This window comes from Larimichthys crocea, chromosome XVIII, assembly GCF_000972845.2.
Source record: "Larimichthys crocea isolate SSNF chromosome XVIII, L_crocea_2.0, whole genome shotgun sequence".
Taxonomy (NCBI): domain Eukaryota; kingdom Metazoa; phylum Chordata; class Actinopteri; family Sciaenidae; genus Larimichthys; species Larimichthys crocea.
The window spans coordinates 14,271,142-14,289,435 of record NC_040028.1 but is presented as its reverse complement, the minus strand read 5'-3'; the positions used below and the strand labels follow the sequence as shown (position 1 = coordinate 14,289,435).

Here is an 18,294-nt window from a genome sequence, read left to right as displayed (position 1 = left end):
TTAATGTACGTTTTTCATTTTTGTTTCAATATCAGCCTGATACATAGATATGTTCATTCATATAGTGTGCACATACATGTATGATTAGTTCAAATGTGAAATGAATGGTTCAAAAACACTGCAGTCGTGATCCAAACAGGAAATATTAGGAAAGTGTGAAGTATGGATCAGGAGAACCTCTTTAACAACACATGAGCGCTGGTTCTTGAACTGGATCTGTTCAGGATTCAAAAACAGTAAACAATAAATAATCTTCTTCTTAGGAATAAACCTGCGTCCTGCAGGAAATGTCTGTAGCTGATCATGGTCTGTCAAAATAGTGATACGTGGAGAGACAAATATTTTCTGAGGTGGAACGTGGTGTAAAAAGTTTGAGAAACACTGGGCTAGTGCATCAATAGTCTGATGTGTATTCTTTGTATATATATATGGATTTAAATAATAATAAAATATGGATCATCTTCTTTCTGTTTTCAGTCTTTGCTTTAAATCTATTAAAACAGAAATACCCGAAGTAAAATGAAGTGTGAAGCACCTGAGTTTTAAGTGAAATGCTTGTTCTTCATCATATTCACAGTTTGGCATATGTGTAGTTATCCTGGCATGATAGTGTACCTGATGTTTGCACACTTTGAATACAGTTAACCAATTGATCCATTTGGCACAAGATGACAACATCTGCGATAAGTGACACTAAACACTGAAAACACAAACACATCCGTGTGATCTAACCGGACTAGGCAGAGTCCCAACTATCTCCCAAGAGTCCAGCTGAGGGTCGTATTTCTCGATGCTCTGCAGATAAGTCCCTTTTGAGTAGGAGTATCCTCCTGTTACATAAATACAATCGTTTATCACCACAGCGCCACACTCCATCCTCCTCTCCTTCATCACCGATATTGGCCTCCATTCGTCCCGCTCTATGTTGTAGCAGTCTGCGATCGTCGTCTGTCCGCCCACCAAATACAGCATGTTGTCCAGAGACACAGAACACAGCCCGTACTCTGAAAACAGAGGATTTTAAATCAGATTACAGTATTCAGTCACGTTTTGTATTCCTATCTCTTCTTCTTTTTCTCATACCTGGATGTGGACTTAATGTAATGATACTCCACTCATTGACATCTGTCCTGTAGACTTGGACTTTCTCATAGGTGCAGTTTCCTCTGTATCCATAGTGGCCTCCGCTCACATAGATTTTATCTCCAATTGCACAGGCAGTGGCATTTCCTACGCCTTCGAAGGAAACAGAGGTTAAGACAAATGAAAAATATCCTACTAGTTAACTGCTTTTACTGCAATTGTGTTCACTTGGCAGGTAGCGTACAGTGCATTTTTTTAATAAAAAACAGCTTCCTGTGTCTGGAAACAGGCGTTCAAGATAGCAGGAACTAAAACAACAAAGTTGTGTGCAATAAAAACAAAACAATGAGCTGAAAGATGCTAAAATGCTCTATAGATCTGAGGTAAACTGTAAGTCCTGAAAATACTGACTGGTGCAGCTTTAAGTATGTTTTAAGAACATGCTTTTTTTTTAACTTATACAGTGTTTTCAGGGGATTACAGCATGATCCAGTCGTTATGACAACTGAGTCATCTCTTTGACATCGGAGCAAACCCCATCCACTGAGCTCGGAAAGAAGACCAGCAAGTGTGTCCTGTATTAACTGCCATCAAGAATGAACCTTAAAGTTCATTTTTGTGTGTATGTACGTGTTTTTTCGATAAACCGCACGGACAACGAGGCGGTGAATAAAACAAAAAACAAAAAAAACTTTGACTTTCAATCAGAGAAGCATAAATTTAATAAGGTTCAAAGTTCATTTTTGACCCTGGAGACCTTAACCCCTGAAACTCAGCTTTTAGATCATGTGACATGACTGAAAACTCCAGCTTCATCAATAATAGATAATAATAATAATAATACATCACTTCATATGCTGCATACCTTGGATCATTTTCGCCACAGGGAACCACTTCTTTTTCAAAGGGTCATAAAATTCTGTCTCTTGCTCTGGTGCACCTCCTCTGTAGCCTCCGATTGCATAAACACAGCCATGCAAAGCCACTGAGCAATGATAGTATCTAGCTGTGATCATGGGGCAACCCTCAGTCCATTCATCATAGTCACAGTTATAAACTGAAACTGTGTCCAGAGCCTCCACAGTGTTTGTCCTGTAACCACCGGTCACGTAGATATTTGCTCCAAGTAAACTGACGCTGTAGCTCTCTCTTGCAGGGTCTGGCATGTCTTTTCCCTGTACCCAGGTGTTGCTGACAGGATCCCATATGTGAACTTCACACAGAGGATGCCAGTAGTATCCACCGATGACATACATGCTTGAAGACATTTTTCTGCCTGCAGACATCTCCTTGCCACTGGACCTTAAAGCCTGAATGATCAAAGATTTCAATTTCCCTTCACTGTTCAGCAAGCGTGAGTGTCTGTGCACCTCTAAAGTAGTCTTGAAGTAAATCTCATCCAGATCCAGATGGATGGATAACAGCAGGTCCGCAGCATGGCAAACACGACTATCCAAGTCATGTGTCACCCACTTCACTACACCATCTATCAACACTTCATCCCTCTGCACGGTGAGGCTCTGAGCGGCCAAAACTGATCCCATCTTCTCATGATCCAGCTCCAGGAACTCCTCCTGCTGAACGAGCTCTGCGAACCTGCTCAGCATCACTCTGCGGGCCTCCCTCTCCAGACCGGGACACAGATGCAGCTGAGCAAAAGCATGCATCCCCAAGCAGTTATCCACATCCAGTAGACGGATAAGAAACTCCTCACATGCTTGTTTCACAGAGATGAACTGCAGGAGGTCTGCAGCCTCCAGCAAGCTCTGCACGTTGCTCTCGGTGATGCACACCTGAGCTGTGTACACATAGTTCACCAGGGCACCCAGGACCCCGCAGTCGACCCCGCTCAGTTTGATAACACTATTTGACCTCTCTCTCATATCAGCTGTGAACATGACTTTGAAATAGGAGCTGCGGGCTGACAGCAGCGCCTTGTGGCAGTGAAACACCTGTCCTGACTCTCCACATTGCAGGGTAACGTCGGTAAACAGGCCACTGGTGTAGAAATGCCTGAGAGCATCCAGGAGCTCTGCTGCATGGTCACCATCACAGAAGTCATATGTGTAGATTTCATCTTGCTTGTGTGACATGGTATCTAGAGGAAATGCATGAAAATATTACACCTCCTGCACAGAAAAGCAACGCATCCATGTGTCACATTCCCATTTTTTTAAAAATTAATTGCGCTTTTGCGATACAAATGTGGCTTTATTTACTATTTAATTAATAAATAGCGGGCTATGAACAGAACAGAAACAAGGCTTACCTCTCATCCTATGTCCATGAATGCTGATCCACGGTGTCCTCTGTTTAACGCTCCTCTCCAAAACACATGAATCTCAATATAGCTCACGCAGGACGGTCGCAGGCAGTCCTATCCTATTTTGGTATTTGTGCGCAGCGGCCATCCCCCCTTGTCCCCCTCCTCCACCTCCTCCTCTTGCAGCAGGTCCTTGACAAAACCAAGCCAACCATTCAGAGGAATCAACCCAACACCGCTATTTTTCCTCCCAGAGCCTAAATATAACCCTGCACACACAAATGCGCACACACACACACACGCACACTCATAGAGTCTCGTGATGCGCTCACGGACGGCGCATTAGTGAAGCCGACCAACAGGCGGAGAGACATCCACACTGACAGAATACAAATCTTATACAAATGAGCATCGCCTTCAATGCAGGAGCCATTTGCACTGTTCACCATTCATGTTTTCGACCCCCCTCTTCATTCTTTGTCGTCGTTGCCATGGCGTTTTGAACCCAGTTCCAGTATAAGGGCCGAAGCTTTTCCTAATCCTGACAAGGATTAACAGCACAGTCTACAATATTCATTCCTGCACAAGGTCTCAGAGATATGACAGGAGACTCAAATGCATCAAACAAAAGGTGGGAAAAGGTTGATTCGGTGCAACAACATCAACCAGTTTGTAAAATACTGTACACAAATGTACTGAACCCTTCTTCAACATGCCTGATACTAAAGTCCAGTTTTTACAGTGTGACTTTAAAGAATTCACTTTAAAATAAGGGCATAAATACTGCTTTAATTATGCTTAATATACATTTCTCACAGTAGCCTTTTACATATGAAATAGTAGGTAAACACACAGAGGTGTTTCCAATGAGACTAATTAAGGTTCAGTTCCATTTATTGCCAACATGCACCACAACATTTCATGTCAAAAATGGCCAATTCATGCATGACTAATTATGATTTAATGCATTCATTAACACAGGATGTATCCATGAGTTGCTCACCACTAACAAATGAGTCATGACTGTGATTAGTTCATCAGTTAATTAACATTTATTTCACAGATGAATTGATATGTATCAAATTAGCTGTATTCCAGTTACTCCAGTATTTATGTTATGTTTCCATCTGACAACCCGTTTGATTAAAAATCAAGCTTCAGACTTCTATGAGAGCAGAGGATGAGCAAATATATGGGTCTGAAATAAACCTTTATGCAACTGGAATCCAGCTAATTTGATGCATATCAGTTATGTAAGTGATAAATTAACATTGTTTAACTGGTGAACTAATCACATAAACTCATTGTGACTTCATTTGTTATTAGCAACAGGAATTCATGATAAATCCCATGTAAATGTATTAAATCATCACGAGTCATGCTTGAGTTAAGCCTTACTTAAGCACGATTGGTTAACTCTTGAAAAAATATCTGTAGAATATATTTAAATATCAAAGTCACACTAGAGAATGGTTACTCTCAGAGGAGCACATTTGCGTGCAGTATTTTACAAACTGTTTATGTTCATGGTCTATGTCGCATTACGTGTCAACTGTTGGGTAGTTTTACCAGAGATGCATATTTTATGAGTTTGTTTTGCATGAAAAAATCTGCACAGTAACCAGCTGTTGGTTACGAGAGATCAGATATGTTCCACTGTACAGCACTTTATAATAATGTACGATCGACTATCAACCATAGAGTTCAAATAAATCACCTCTGACACAAAAACTGGACTAAACTTCACAAAACAGCTGCAAAGTAACACAAATATGCTTAATAAAAAGAAGCAAAGGAGTCCACTGAAATAAAAACACACCTTAAAATTCTTACATTGTTAGGAGTACTTTATTTTTCATCTCAGCTTTAAAAAAGGTGAAAAACAAACTGAAAAGCACACGACACTGACATTTTTTTAATTTAATTTTACTTCAAAGTGCATGTAAAGCATCTAAACACTGGAATGTTATCAAAATGCAAGTGTTCAACTTCTGAACAAGTTAATGCTAAAGACCAAGACGGATCAGTTATGTTAGACACTCAGAGAATGCATTGTTGGCTGCTGTCATTTAAATGGCGAGCTGTGCCGCCTCCTTAACCAAAGACTGCAAGGCGCTGAGGTCTCGCAGGAGGGAGGACACCCCCACGCAATACCACAGATCCCCACTGCGGTCTGCAGGAGCGCTGAAGGACTCAATCTCCACTCCCTCTGTGGCAAGCAGTCCTAAACAAAGAACAATTGAAGAGAGAAAATAGGTGTGATTCTAAAAAGAAGGTTATAACTCAATACCACGTTTTATTCAAATGGAAAGACACTAAACCAAAAAAAATAAATCTGGTGTACAGTTTTTACCTTGCTGACAGCTGCGTCATTTTGACAAATGGAGCCCAACAGTAACTCAAAATAAGTCTTGCAACATTGTGTAATCAAAATTTACTCACTAGTTTTTGATCACAACTAACACACTAACACTATCATGACAAATACATCGTGTACAGCTGTCCAAATTTACCACAATTGGTACTTATATTAAAGTACCAACTCTAAAAAGGTCCATCGAAACTCTTGTTAGTGCTGAAATTGGTCCTTGACACTCTGTATGATGGATATGTGATTTGGATATGTTTGTTCTGCTTAGGATCCGTCCAGAGACACTAGTACCAATCAGTTAATGCCTTGTTCTATCAACTTCAGTCTCACAGGATTGATTTTCTGCAAAGCGTAAGTTTCTTACCAGCCACTGATGACAGCAGCTGAGGGTTTGCAGAGGCCTTGATGAACAGCAGGTTTCCAGTAAGAGAGACTGGCTGTCTGAACACACTGTCACTCAGCCCCAGTAGGACTGGCACGCCACCTTGAACTGAACCACTAGCTTTGTAGCTGGTGCCACTGGCCACAATCTCCACCTTACACACACCGCTGGCAGCCCCGTCAGACTTACAGTGGGTGTGGTTTACCTGTGGAGTCAATTCACATGCATGAAAAGATCATTATTATCAGATGCTTGTTGTTGTTGTTGTTGGTTGTTGGTTGTTGGTTGTTGGTTGTTGGTTGTTGGTGTTGTTGTTGGTGTTGTTGTTGGTGTTGTTGTTGGTGTTGTTGTTGGTGTTGTTGTTGGTGTTGTTGTTGTGTGGCATTTGCCAGAATGAGCTGATGCTGTACCGTGATTCCAGACTCCTTAGCTAGGCTCAGTACATTGACGAGGTTCGGGCAACATCCAGATCCATGATTCAGCAGTCCGACCAGCACCGATGAAGTCATGTAACCGGTGGAGGACTTCATGCAATCCCCTGCCACAAATAAATTAAACATTTTAGAAAAACTGTTCACAGCAGAAAGTGCATTTATAATTTAATACAGTCGCTTAAGTACAACTGTCTGGCTTCTATCAAATACAATACCTATTTCACGATCACACCACCAGAGGGAGCACAATCACTTCATTACAACATGATCTTTCCACAATATGATCCCCCTTCCAGGTTACACAAACTGGTTAGACCAGTAGTTTTACCTAGAGTAGTAATTTCGACCTGGCTGCATGGTTTATTGGAGGCGGAGCATGACTGCAGCACAGCTCCGACAGCTTCTCCGAGTTTGATCAGTTGGTGAGATTCCTGGGAGAACGTGCTGGCCAAAACCTGTGCATTTACCTACAGAAAGAGAGAGAGACAAGTTTGTGAACTGAATGAGATCACAATACTGATGTGTCTGTCATTTAAACTGATGGATAATTGGGTGATCACATTGAGATGCGTTGCAAGAAACTCGTCACCAGCAAACCATTATCTTCATTTATGGTATGGTGCACCCGGCATGTGCTCCTGTGCACCAGCTATTTTGCCTGACACTTTGCCAAGGCATTTTTGATGCATCTGTAGCAAAGATTTTGTCTAATTGCCACCCTAAGAAAAGATGTTCGTGCCACATTTCCACATTACAGGCACGATGGGTGCTCTTTCACCTCTGAAATAGCAGTTGGAAAAACAATCTCACAAGGTAAATTCAGTAGTCAAACTACTTGAAATGATTGTGCGTTGGCTTCCCTACGCGATGAGACTGTTCTGCAAAAACTGTTGCTTTTCAAAGGTCAAGAACGATCAATCAAATTAGCACCTCAACCACTCGATGGCAATCGTACAAACATCATCTGCTGAGAAAGATCATGTGATTGATAGATACTAGATGGAACCTGTAGTTAACACACCCTGAAAGATCACGTGCTGTGGTTGACTTCTAGGAAAAAAAAAGAAAGAAAAAAAAAAAAGGGCACTGGATGTCGCAACACAGTCTTACCTGAATTCTTGAGACTTTGGCAGATATCTCTGTACCGTTGCCTGAAGCTTCCGCGTGTCTTACATAATTCAAAATACTAACAAAGTCGGTCTCTGTTTCCTTTTATTTGGAAGATTTGGTAGAAGGTAAAGAAGTGGTCATTTTGATGCCTATGAAGTATTTTTATTTATTATGTACCTCAACCAAATTATTTATTTCAAATAAAAAATTTTCTGACTTTGTCAAAATATCCCCATAAATGCTGTTTTTGCTTTAAACTTGTGTGGAATGGCTGACCCAGAACTGAGTTCATCTTGGTCTAGCTGTCAGTAAAGTTAAGTGAAGGTTTGGAAGTGTCACAAGTATCAACTACTGCATCTTGAGGTTCTGTTACATATCTTGAATTTAGAATTTATTCTTCAGTTTTAACATTTTTACACATGAAGTCATCATATTACTATATTATCTGTCCTAGGGAAGGCTGCTCAGTCAGTGAAAACAGTTGTACAATGACTCGACTGCCCCTTTTACATGTTTTGCATCAACAAAACTGAGCTGGGAACTTACTGCTCCGACCAGCTTCTTGCCCTGCACCATGTCCACAATCTGCAGAGCGATGTCCTCCCCACAGCGAGCTTGAGCCTCCTTCGTACTGGCTCCCAGGTGAGGACAGCTGATGACATTAGGATGGTCGACCAATGCACGGTTCTTAGGAGGCTCCTGTGGCCGGTTTGAATTGTAAAAACAAAACTGTTACATGACAGTAATTTGTAACCAGCAAATTTAGATTATTTGTGCGAGGACATGCTCCAAAAATCTTGCCTCAACAAAGACATCAAGCCCTGCGCCTCCACACTGTCCAGACTCCAACGCTCTGAGGAGAGCCTCCTCGTCGATGATACCCCCTCGTGCGCAGTTCACGACCTTCACTCCTTTCTTGCATCTAGCAAATGTTTCATCGCTGAGCAGACCTTGAGCAAAAAACAAACAAAGATTTAAAAAATAATTTATGATAGCTATACAACGTACTCAGGAGAACCTGCCAGTAAAACTCACCAACAGTAGAGGGCATTAGCGGAGTGTGGACAGTAATATAGTCACACTGGGGCCAAAGCTGCTCCAGAGACATCTGCTCCACCCCCCAGCTGGCTGTGACCTCTGGAGGAGTGATTGGATCATAGCCAATAGTCTAAGAAGACCAATAGAAACAAATATTTACATGTTTGCTTATTCTAATTATTAAAAAGTGCAAACAACCTACAGAGAAATGGAACCATACCTTCATGCCAAACGACTGCATTCTTGAGGCGACCTCCTTTCCTATTCTTCCAAGTCCAACTATTCCAAGTACCTTGCCATACAGCTCTGCACCCATGAACTGTAATATTAGACAGCAAAACAATGAGTCCATGTCTTTCGTCTACAGTCCAAAAACTGCACAGATCCAAGTGTCACATCTGATTTGTGATGACTGGCTGAACAATGGGGTCGACCACGCAACAGTAATGTCGCTTTATGCGCCCAGTGCAAACAGTCGCTCTAACAGCGCGCAGGCTTAAAACAGACTAAAATCTCTGCTCACCTTTTTGCGATCCCAGTTGCCTTGCTTCATTGACATTGCAGCTTGAGGCACATTTCTGAAAACAAAAAAAATTGAACAATAACAAAACATTAATGCAATTAATTAAGACTATTGAGAATGATCATAAAAACATGATTCATCTTGCCTTGAGAGGCTCATCAGCAAGGCACATGTCAGCTCAGCGGCACTGATTGTGTTACCGCTTGGCGTGCTGGAGAAAAACAGTCTGTGGTTAATGGACAGTACATTATATTGAAACCAAAACTTGTGCACAGACAGGAGACTTACTTCATGACAATAATACCCTTTTTGGTGGCGGCATCAACGTCCACGTTGTCCACACCAGTCCCAGCTCTCCCGATAATTTTGAGATTGTCAGCAGCATTGATAATATCAGCTGTTACCTTCGTTGCAGATCTAACCACGAGCCCGTCATAGTTCTGAGAAGGAGAGAAAAGCATACATTTGATCTCATGGTGTTTTATGTATCCAAGGATAAATTACCAACCGTACAAAGCTGCCCTGAAGCACAATAAACTGACAAGATAAGGGCTTTAAGGGCCAACTCCTCCTGAGGTGCATTGTGTCAAAAATGTACTACTACATTTGTTTAAGGTCAAGTGTACATAGTTAAATAAGTGTGTGTGTGTGTGTCTATTCATGTTAAATGTGTTCAAACCTGTTTAGTTCAGTTAAAACTACCCCTTTGGTTTGTTTAGGCTGGTGTGAAAACTGCCAAACAAACAACTGGAAGGAGAAACATCTACATAGACTCTGGTTGTAGTCAGTTCGTGGACCGCCACAAAGGACTGTGTGATAACATGTTACTTTAATGACTATCCTGATATATGTGTAATTGATGTACAGCCAACATATTTAAACAAAATCAGCAAAAGTGGACATTTTCCTTCATATTCAGAAAGTCAAAGGTAGCAACAGAGTAAACCCTGAGGTGAGGTCCAGTTACAAATACTGCTCATAACTGATCAGATGAGCAGTAAATGAGCAGGTCCTCTTCCATAGAGCCCACCATGTTTCTACAGAAGCCCAGAATGGACAAACCAAACACTGGCTAAGTGGTTTTTAATGAGTTATGCTGCTGCTACTGTCCAAGGAAAGGGAGGGTGATTCCTACATAGTGGTCCTTTAAGTAAAAGTAGTAAGACTACAGTGTAAAAGCAAAAGTTGTACTTTCAAAATGTTATGAGTACAAAGTATTAGCATTAAAATATGCTGTAAAAGTAGTTATGCAGAACAAACCCATTTAAGAAAAAATATATTAGTAGTCTAATCAATGCATTGCAATCTCCTCACATCACCCTCACCTTCCTGGAGTAAAAGGAGAAACAGCACTTTAAAAAAGGACCATGTCTAGTAGGAATGTAACCATACACTACGACTCGATACGGTTCACGATTTTTTGTTCACGATACGATTTTCTTACTCTTTTTTTATGATCAAATGACTTTACTCAGTCTTATGAAGAATCCCGATTCATTTTTTCCGTCAACCGGTGCGAATCGTCACTTATTTCTACCGATTTTTAAATCGTGTCATGATGCATCGTTACATCCCTAGTGTCTAGAGTCAGTATTTAGTTTGTCTGTTCTGGGCTACTGTAGAAACACGGTGTTTAAACATCCTCCATGAAAGAGGACCTGCTCCCACTGTAGATATAAAAGTAAATAATTAAGTAAATAAAAATTCTTATTTAAAAAGGTGATTATACATACATGAAAACATAGTTAATAAGTCCCAAAATCTAACACACTACACCTTTAATGGGTGGGTTGATAAAAAGGGGGCCCACATCTCAATGATGCCCCAGGAACCAACAACAGTTTAGTGCAGCCCTGACTCTGCTGCAAAACAACCAGTTTGAATGAGCATTGTTTCTAATATAATTAATATTTGTTTAAGTTACATGCATGCACATCCCTGATGCATTAAGCCGATAAAAGCTGCAGCATGTGTGATGAAGGACCGGCAAAGTCAGGGATGAGTTGCATCAGCCTCCCGACGGGGAGGGCGGCGCTTAGCTGAAACAATCAGTTTTCTCACCTTAGCGAGAAAAAATAATAAAATCAAATCAAAGTGCACACACACCTGACATTAAGGAAATTAAGTAGGAACTAAAAAAAAAGCCAAAGAAATTACTTTTTAAAAATAATTTAACACACGCACACACATGAACTTTTTAAAGGCTGCTGCGCGTTACGCACAGCGCAGCACCGGTGCACGTGAAGGCAATTACGTAACACACACAAGCGGCGATCATTACCTTAATCTCCGCCATTAATTCATCTTTCTTCATGTTCTGCTTCTCCGTGACTCGGATGCCATTCTCCTCCAGGATCGCCTTGCAGCGGGGGTCAACACTTTCACTGATGAGCACAGTCTGGATGGAGATAGGGGCCATCTTGAGGGTTTTCTCGCCGGGTTTTGGTAGCTCGCTGTGCCGTCAGTGGTTGGTGGAGGCAACTGGTGTTGAATGGCTGATGATGCCTCTGTGAAGTGATGGACCCTGCAAGTTTTTTTTTTTGTTTCCCTCTGCTGGTTTTGAATGGTTATCTGGGATTTAAGACAACCCACTTTTAAAGTGAACCCGCCTCTCCTGATGTGACGCCACGCACAGGGAGGACGCATCACACATGCTGCTGCAGACAAATCCAGAATAAAACCAGTTTGATGATGAGACTATCAGTGTGATTAAAGTACAAATGTATTATCAGAATATCAAATATGCACAGGGGATAATAAGTTAGCCTATATGTAATTATATATCATAAAAGCATGACTTGATATGAAGCACTGTTTCATACATATCCTTATTTACATCTCACTTTACAACACAACACTGTGTTAATTGTATTTTCCAGTGTTATACTCGACCACTTTTTAAAGACTCTGGAGAACACATAGTGGTTTTGAAATACTTTCAAGGCGACGTTTAATAAAGTGACTCAGGTTTTGTGAATATGAGCTACCTTGGTCTTTACTCAACAACTCAAAGTCTTGGTCCCAATACACTCAAACACATTTACTCAAGTTCTTAAGTGCAAATTTGAGATACTTTTTCATGAAACTTTCTTTTTTCGGAAATATTGTACCATAGTTACTTTACAAATTAAGATTTTTGCACAAACCAATGAAGAGCTTGCAAAGATAAGACAGACTTTAATGCTTCACAAATGTGACAGTTTACTGTGTTCCCTTTTAATATTTATGTCACTAAATACATCAAAATGTCTCACTTTTGGTAAAAATACAAAAACTAAACAGTTAGTTTAATCAATGGATAAAATACTCAGCAGATTAATCCATAATGAAAACAATCATTAGTTGTAGTCCCATACAAAACAGATCAAAGTGAGCTCCATCTCTACAACCACAACAGTACATTTCTGCTTTTATGTGCGCGTCCATGAGGCTGCATGACTAATAATCTAATGATATAATAGGATTACAGCCATAAAGTGCATTTTCCTGACTATATTACATACTTTTAATTAAATAACATTCTTAATCCAGGGCCAGTTTTTTTACTTATATATAGCAATGTATCATATGTTTAATCTGCAAAGTATCTGGTGACTATATAAAGCTAGTTAAGTAAAAAGTATGTTTATATCTGAAATACAATGCAGGCATTAAATGAAACTAAAGTCAAGTACCTACACCAAAGAAAAAGATATCCTGTGATTTAGGTATAAGGATATTATACAAAGCTGGTGTTATGGTGATAGCAGAGATGTGATTTCATAAACTCACACACAGTAGGTTCAGATGAAGCTGTTGAAATGAAATATGATATTTCTTTTTGATGTTGTAAAATGAGTGTCAAGCCTGTTCATGTCTTCTTTCAGTTAACTGCAGATCAGATCAGGCAAGTCAATTTTTTTTTCAGTTGTAATTTAACAGGCACTGTTCATCACCTGACTCATTAGGCTGCACATGACAGCCCCCTTATCTTAGTGTCAGTTCAGTAATAAGACACAGCTGTCACAGCCATACCATCAGATCTGCTTCTAACACCAGATTTTAAACTGTGTGTTGTTTGTTTGTATCCAGAATCTGTGTCAGTATATATCTGTGTCAGTGAACATGCTGTCGAAGAAGTTCATATCCACGCCACGCCTCTGCCCTCCAGCTCCATCTTAGTAAAGAGTCACGTTTCCTCTCTCTGGGAGTAAAGCAGCATGTCCTCATAGCTCTCCAGGAAAGGCACTTTGGGACTCTTGTTTGCCTTCACCATTAACCCTGTAATCCTCGTTTCCAGGGAAGATGTGTAGTGAGTTTCACCTAACAACAGGACCTGGAAATTTTCTGTGCTACAATACAACAACAAGTTCCATTAAGTTAGGAATAAGCAACAAAAAAGCACAACAATTTAAATAATGAAATCTGACACACAGTGATAATAGAGCTTTGTGCTTCACCTCTTATGCTGCATTATGTATGAAATATGTATTTTTATCCTGTACAGTAAAGGAATACCCATGTTTCTTTTCTTTCCTTTTAAAAGAATGTTTTATTTATTGGTTTTGCATCATTACACTTGACATGCTGTAAAATAAATGTTCCAGATCCATCCAGTGTCAGACAAAGACAAAGAGGATTCAGGATTTCCAATAACTTCCAATAACTTGACTAATTTCTCTTTAAAATCATCCCTTCTCATGCATTCAAAGAAAAATGACTGTCTGGGAGGAGATGGTGTTTAAACATTTTTGGTCACTTCATATAAACGGTTTGGAAATAAAGCTGTGTGCATTGTCAGCATATGATGCTGAGAGGTTAAAGGAGGACACAGCGCCACCTGTCGTCCATACAGATTGGTTCAAGCGTTGCCTGGATACAACGCAACAAACGCAGACTGCAGCAGCTCTCAGTATCCTGGATACAGCAAAAGTTTTATTTGGCAGCAGTGTCTGTTTCTTTCATTACCAGCTGATGTATTGAATACAAATGGCATCGGTGGTTCAGTACGGCCGAAGAAGAGGCTCCAGTAAGAGAGGTGAGAGCTAAAAGTACAGAAATTTAGGTTAAATGATTTGATATTGAAATCCTGTAACGTTAACCATTAAACATATTAGTTATTTAATTATTATGCATCCATCTAATGTCAAGTAGCCACTTTCAAAGGAAAACAACCTCCTGTACAATACATATATTTGATAAGCAGTATATTAATGTGAATTATAGTGTTGCACTTATTTATTAGGTTTTGTTACTTTATACATCTATACTGAAGACATTATCTATGAAGTAACACATATGTCTTATGTGATAAACATAAAAAAGTGTAAACAAATATTTTATAATTAAAGTAGTCTCTTATCCTCTGGGTCAGCTTCCTGATGGCGTCATCTAGTTTTCAATTAACAGGTTTGCCTTGTAAAAAAGTTAATTGGTGAAAGATTTCTGTCCTTTTCAATGCGTTTTAGATCATCAGCTGTGTTGTTCAAACACACACTAACATATAGTAAATAGCCTTTTTGACTACACTAGTATTATTGTAATTTACCACATAATTCCATGTGTGTAATTTCATAATTTTGATGTCCTCATTAAAATGTAAACATATGTCATGATGGTGGTATTTGTAGAGGCTAATGTTTTCCTCGGTGTTACACGTTGTAAAATGTTGACACATACTGTTCATATCATTAAAAAATCTGCCATTTTATTCTATGTGCAATGAAAAGAAAGGCCTTAGTGTGCTCACTCATATGAACACATTAAAATTTGTTTGTCATGCCTATTCCAACATGGAAGAAATAAATATGCATCCCACGACATTCTGGAGAAAATCATTTAATGCGATTCTTTCAACTTACTTATAGTTCCTCTTTAGTTTTCGGACCACTCAAGGTGCTTTTACACAACATATTTCATTCACACGTTCACACACACATTCATACACTGATGGTATAGGCACATCTAATCATTCATACACATTCACACTGATCCAGGTTCGGTATCTTGCCCAAGGACACTTTGACATGCAGACTAGAGGAGCCAGGAATCAAACCATTGACCATCTGATCAGTGGGCGACCCGCTCTACCTCTTACCCACAAACTGATGGTACTTAAACTCAGTACTGTTTTTTCCATTCATCCACTTTCTGTAGCCCTTATCCTTATCAGGGTCATGGTGGGGCTGGAGCTTATCCCAGTTGACTTTGGGTGAGAGGTGGGGTACACCCTGGGCAAGTCACCAGATCATCACAGGGCAAATAGTGAAAAACAACCATTCATACTACACTGTAGGCAATTTAGAGTCACCAGTTAACCTATTAAGTACATGTGTCTGGACTGTTTTTTATTAATAGCATCTTCAGCTGAGGAAGTCAGTTCGATGATCCAGCCACCAGACCTCCGACAAGTCACTGTCTTAACCAAGGCCGAATGGCTGAGGATTCAAGATTCACTGAACCATGTCGACAAAGAGAAGCAAAGTCTAAGAGAGGCGACGAAACAGAGAGAGGCACTGTATTCGAAATCACAAGAGGTGGTGAAGCAGTGGTCCAATACTATCGCTGTAAGTTGCTTTCTTATGCTGGAAAGGTTACAAAAAGTCAATATTCTGAAGTACAGTAAAACGTTAACACGCTTTATGTTTACTTTTGTCAAAAGGGTCAAGCCCAAAAGCAGCTAGATGCAAAGAAGATTCGGGATGAGATTGCTGAGGAGAAAAGGAAAGTGGTTGATAAAGAAGAGGCTGAATATCAGGAGCGGAAGCGGAAAGAGGCCATCGAAAAAGCCAAGACACAGCTGTATTATCAAACCGACCGCGTTAAAGGCTTTCATGTTGGTATCACTTGAGAATTATTGTCACTTGTACATGTTTGGCTCTACGTTGACTGTTGCTTCTTCCACAGCGTGCGCTCTTGCTGACAGAGGTGCTGAAGGAGAGGGATGCTCAGATTGAGCTGAAGCAAAGAATCAAGAATTCCTATAAAGATGTGGACAAAGACATCACTGATATGATGAAGACCAAAGAGGACGAAGCCTTGAGACAGGAGCAAGAGAAAGCACTTCAGAAAAAGCTCGAGAGACATGCTGTCGCAGAGGACCTGAAACATCGGTAGGTCACAGATCAGACACAAAAACCCAGCTTTGAACGTGCTGCAGATCATGAGAGTATGGTTTCTTTTCCTTAGGATTAAGGAAAATTTGCTGGTGAGGGAGCAGGAGGCGATGGAGAACAAGAAGGATGGAGAGGAGATCCAACGTCTTAAAGAGCAGTACCAATGGGAGCAAAGAATGGAGGAAGAAAAACAAGCAAGGCAGAAGAAAGACCTCATGCAAGCTCACCTGGTAGGGTCAGCACAGGTTATCTTATATTTGTTTTCTTAGATTATAACACATGTTAACTGTGTTCACAGGAACATCTCACCAATAGGGACCTCATAAGAGCGACAGATACACAAAAACAGGAGGCCGAAGAGGAGAAAAGGAAGGTTTTTCTCACCGCGAAACAAAAAATGATAAAGTTACGCAAAGACAGAGAGGCAGAATTGTTTAGGTAAGCAATAAGGAAACACTCGTATGTCTGGACAACGCATCCCTGGTTGTTACAACTGTACTTGTGATGTTGCTTCATTCTCCAGAGAGGCCCAGATGCGCAGGGAGAAGATCAAGGACAAACTCACAGTCGTGCAGCAGGAGAAAATTGACGACGAGGAGCAGAGGATCGCAAAGGCCGTCGCCGAACGGGACGCAAAAGAGGCAGAACAGCTGTGGAAGGAGGAGGAGGAGAAGGCCGCGATGTTGAAGTCGATCATCGCACACAGAGAGCTCCTGGTAACTGCTTTAAAGTCTTGTGCGTGGTTATTTATGTGGGGTTTTATCACACCTTTAACACAAACTGTGTTCCGTCAGAGACAAGAAAAGGAGCAGAAGGACAAAATGGCAAAACAGAACAACCAAGAAACGCTCCAGGCCAAGAAAGAAGCCGACAAAACCTTTCGTGAGAAGCAAAAACTGAAAGCTCAGAAGAACAAAGAGGATGGAAGAAAACTACAAGACTTCAACGCCAGACAAATGGTAATGTCTCCACCGCATTATTACAAAGATTAACAGTCATGGCTTGGTGGTAAGGTGTGGTCCTTGACTTGACTTCTGTCTTTCAAACGCAGGCTGGAAAACTTGCCCGACTCCAGCAGCTGAGGAGGGACGACGAGGACTTTGAAGAGAAAAGTGCACAGCTCATGGTCGAGGAGGCAAAACAGTTTCAGCTGTATTCACAGCAAGTCATCAGCGCGGCTGCCGAGGCTCAGCGAAACGTGTTTCCACTTTGCAAAGCTGCGAGGGAGGGGATCGGTGGAGGCGTCAGTCCCATTTCCATTGGAGTCATGCCCAGATACCTTGTTCAGGACTCCACTGGTGTTCAAATGCCCAATTATGTGTCTGGTACCACCCAGAACATTAAAAAGCTTAACGAGGCTGTAGATATTGAAGAAGCAAAGAAGAGGCTCGGGTTTTCATGGTGATGGGCCTCTGTTATACCCCTAAATGTACCATCTTTGAACATACTGCTGAATATTGTAGCAATATCTATAAAACATTTTGACAAAGGCTCTGACTGAAATCACTCCATATATGAGAGATCTATTGGCGTCATCGCTTACAGGTGGTGTGGTCTGTGATTTTTAATATTGAGAAAATTAAGTTTTGATATGCTTTTAAATAATTTCATTTAAAAAAATATTTCAGATTCCTCCAAGTAGCACTACAGGTAGGTCGTGTACCAATTAGTGCTGTATGAGCTTTAGTTGGTGTTCTCTAAACGTTTCATTAATGTTTAAGACAGAAGTTTGTTGGAAACATCTGTAGTTTTATGTATTTTGTAGAAAGACTTGTGGTCAACATCCAAAAAACACTGAGAATGTTGACTAATGACAATAAATATTGATAGCCTGTTAATAATATTGTGTAAATAATCCAGTGCCTCTTAAATTTTCAGTTTCTTGGTCCACACTCCAACACAGTAGGTGGTGGTAATGTATCTTAACTTAGTTCTTGTTACAGTTGAGCACAATTAATCTGCTTAAAGAGGCAAAAGATGCACAAAAAGTTAAAGC

General features: G+C 40.5%; 3 protein-coding genes across 3 annotated transcripts; 1 reads left to right on the top strand and 2 right to left on the bottom strand.

The window, feature by feature from the left end:
- Positions 1-259: 259 nt before the first annotated feature.
- Positions 260-3,811, bottom strand: klhl23 (kelch-like family member 23). The gene is made up of 4 exons (XM_010745951.3): positions 3,353-3,811; positions 1,949-3,181; positions 1,084-1,236; positions 260-1,004 (listed from the first exon to the last, which is right to left on the bottom strand). The coding sequence occupies exons 1-4, from the start codon at positions 3,357-3,359 to the stop codon at positions 694-696; spliced, it is 1,704 nt and encodes a 567-aa protein (XP_010744253.1). The 5' UTR covers positions 3,360-3,811; the 3' UTR covers positions 260-693.
- A 1,440-nt stretch (positions 3,812-5,251) lies between these two features.
- phgdh (phosphoglycerate dehydrogenase) lies at positions 5,252-11,770 on the bottom strand. Its single transcript, XM_010745952.3, has 12 exons — positions 11,486-11,770; positions 9,493-9,644; positions 9,350-9,415; positions 9,205-9,259; positions 8,902-9,000; positions 8,679-8,811; positions 8,445-8,593; positions 8,190-8,342; positions 6,862-7,000; positions 6,510-6,637; positions 6,082-6,304; positions 5,252-5,570 (listed from the first exon to the last, which is right to left on the bottom strand). The coding sequence occupies exons 1-12, from the start codon at positions 11,621-11,623 to the stop codon at positions 5,416-5,418; spliced, it is 1,590 nt and encodes a 529-aa protein (XP_010744254.2). The 5' UTR covers positions 11,624-11,770; the 3' UTR covers positions 5,252-5,415.
- A 2,300-nt stretch (positions 11,771-14,070) lies between these two features.
- On the top strand, positions 14,071-17,788 carry cfap210 (cilia and flagella associated protein 210). The gene is made up of 9 exons (XM_010745953.3): positions 14,071-14,221; positions 15,541-15,749; positions 15,845-16,018; positions 16,090-16,295; positions 16,372-16,528; positions 16,597-16,736; positions 16,822-17,014; positions 17,093-17,257; positions 17,350-17,788. Exons 1-9 carry the CDS (start codon positions 14,173-14,175, stop codon positions 17,701-17,703), a joined length of 1,647 nt encoding a protein of 548 aa, XP_010744255.3. The 5' UTR covers positions 14,071-14,172; the 3' UTR covers positions 17,704-17,788.
- The last annotated feature ends 506 nt before the right edge of the window (positions 17,789-18,294 follow it).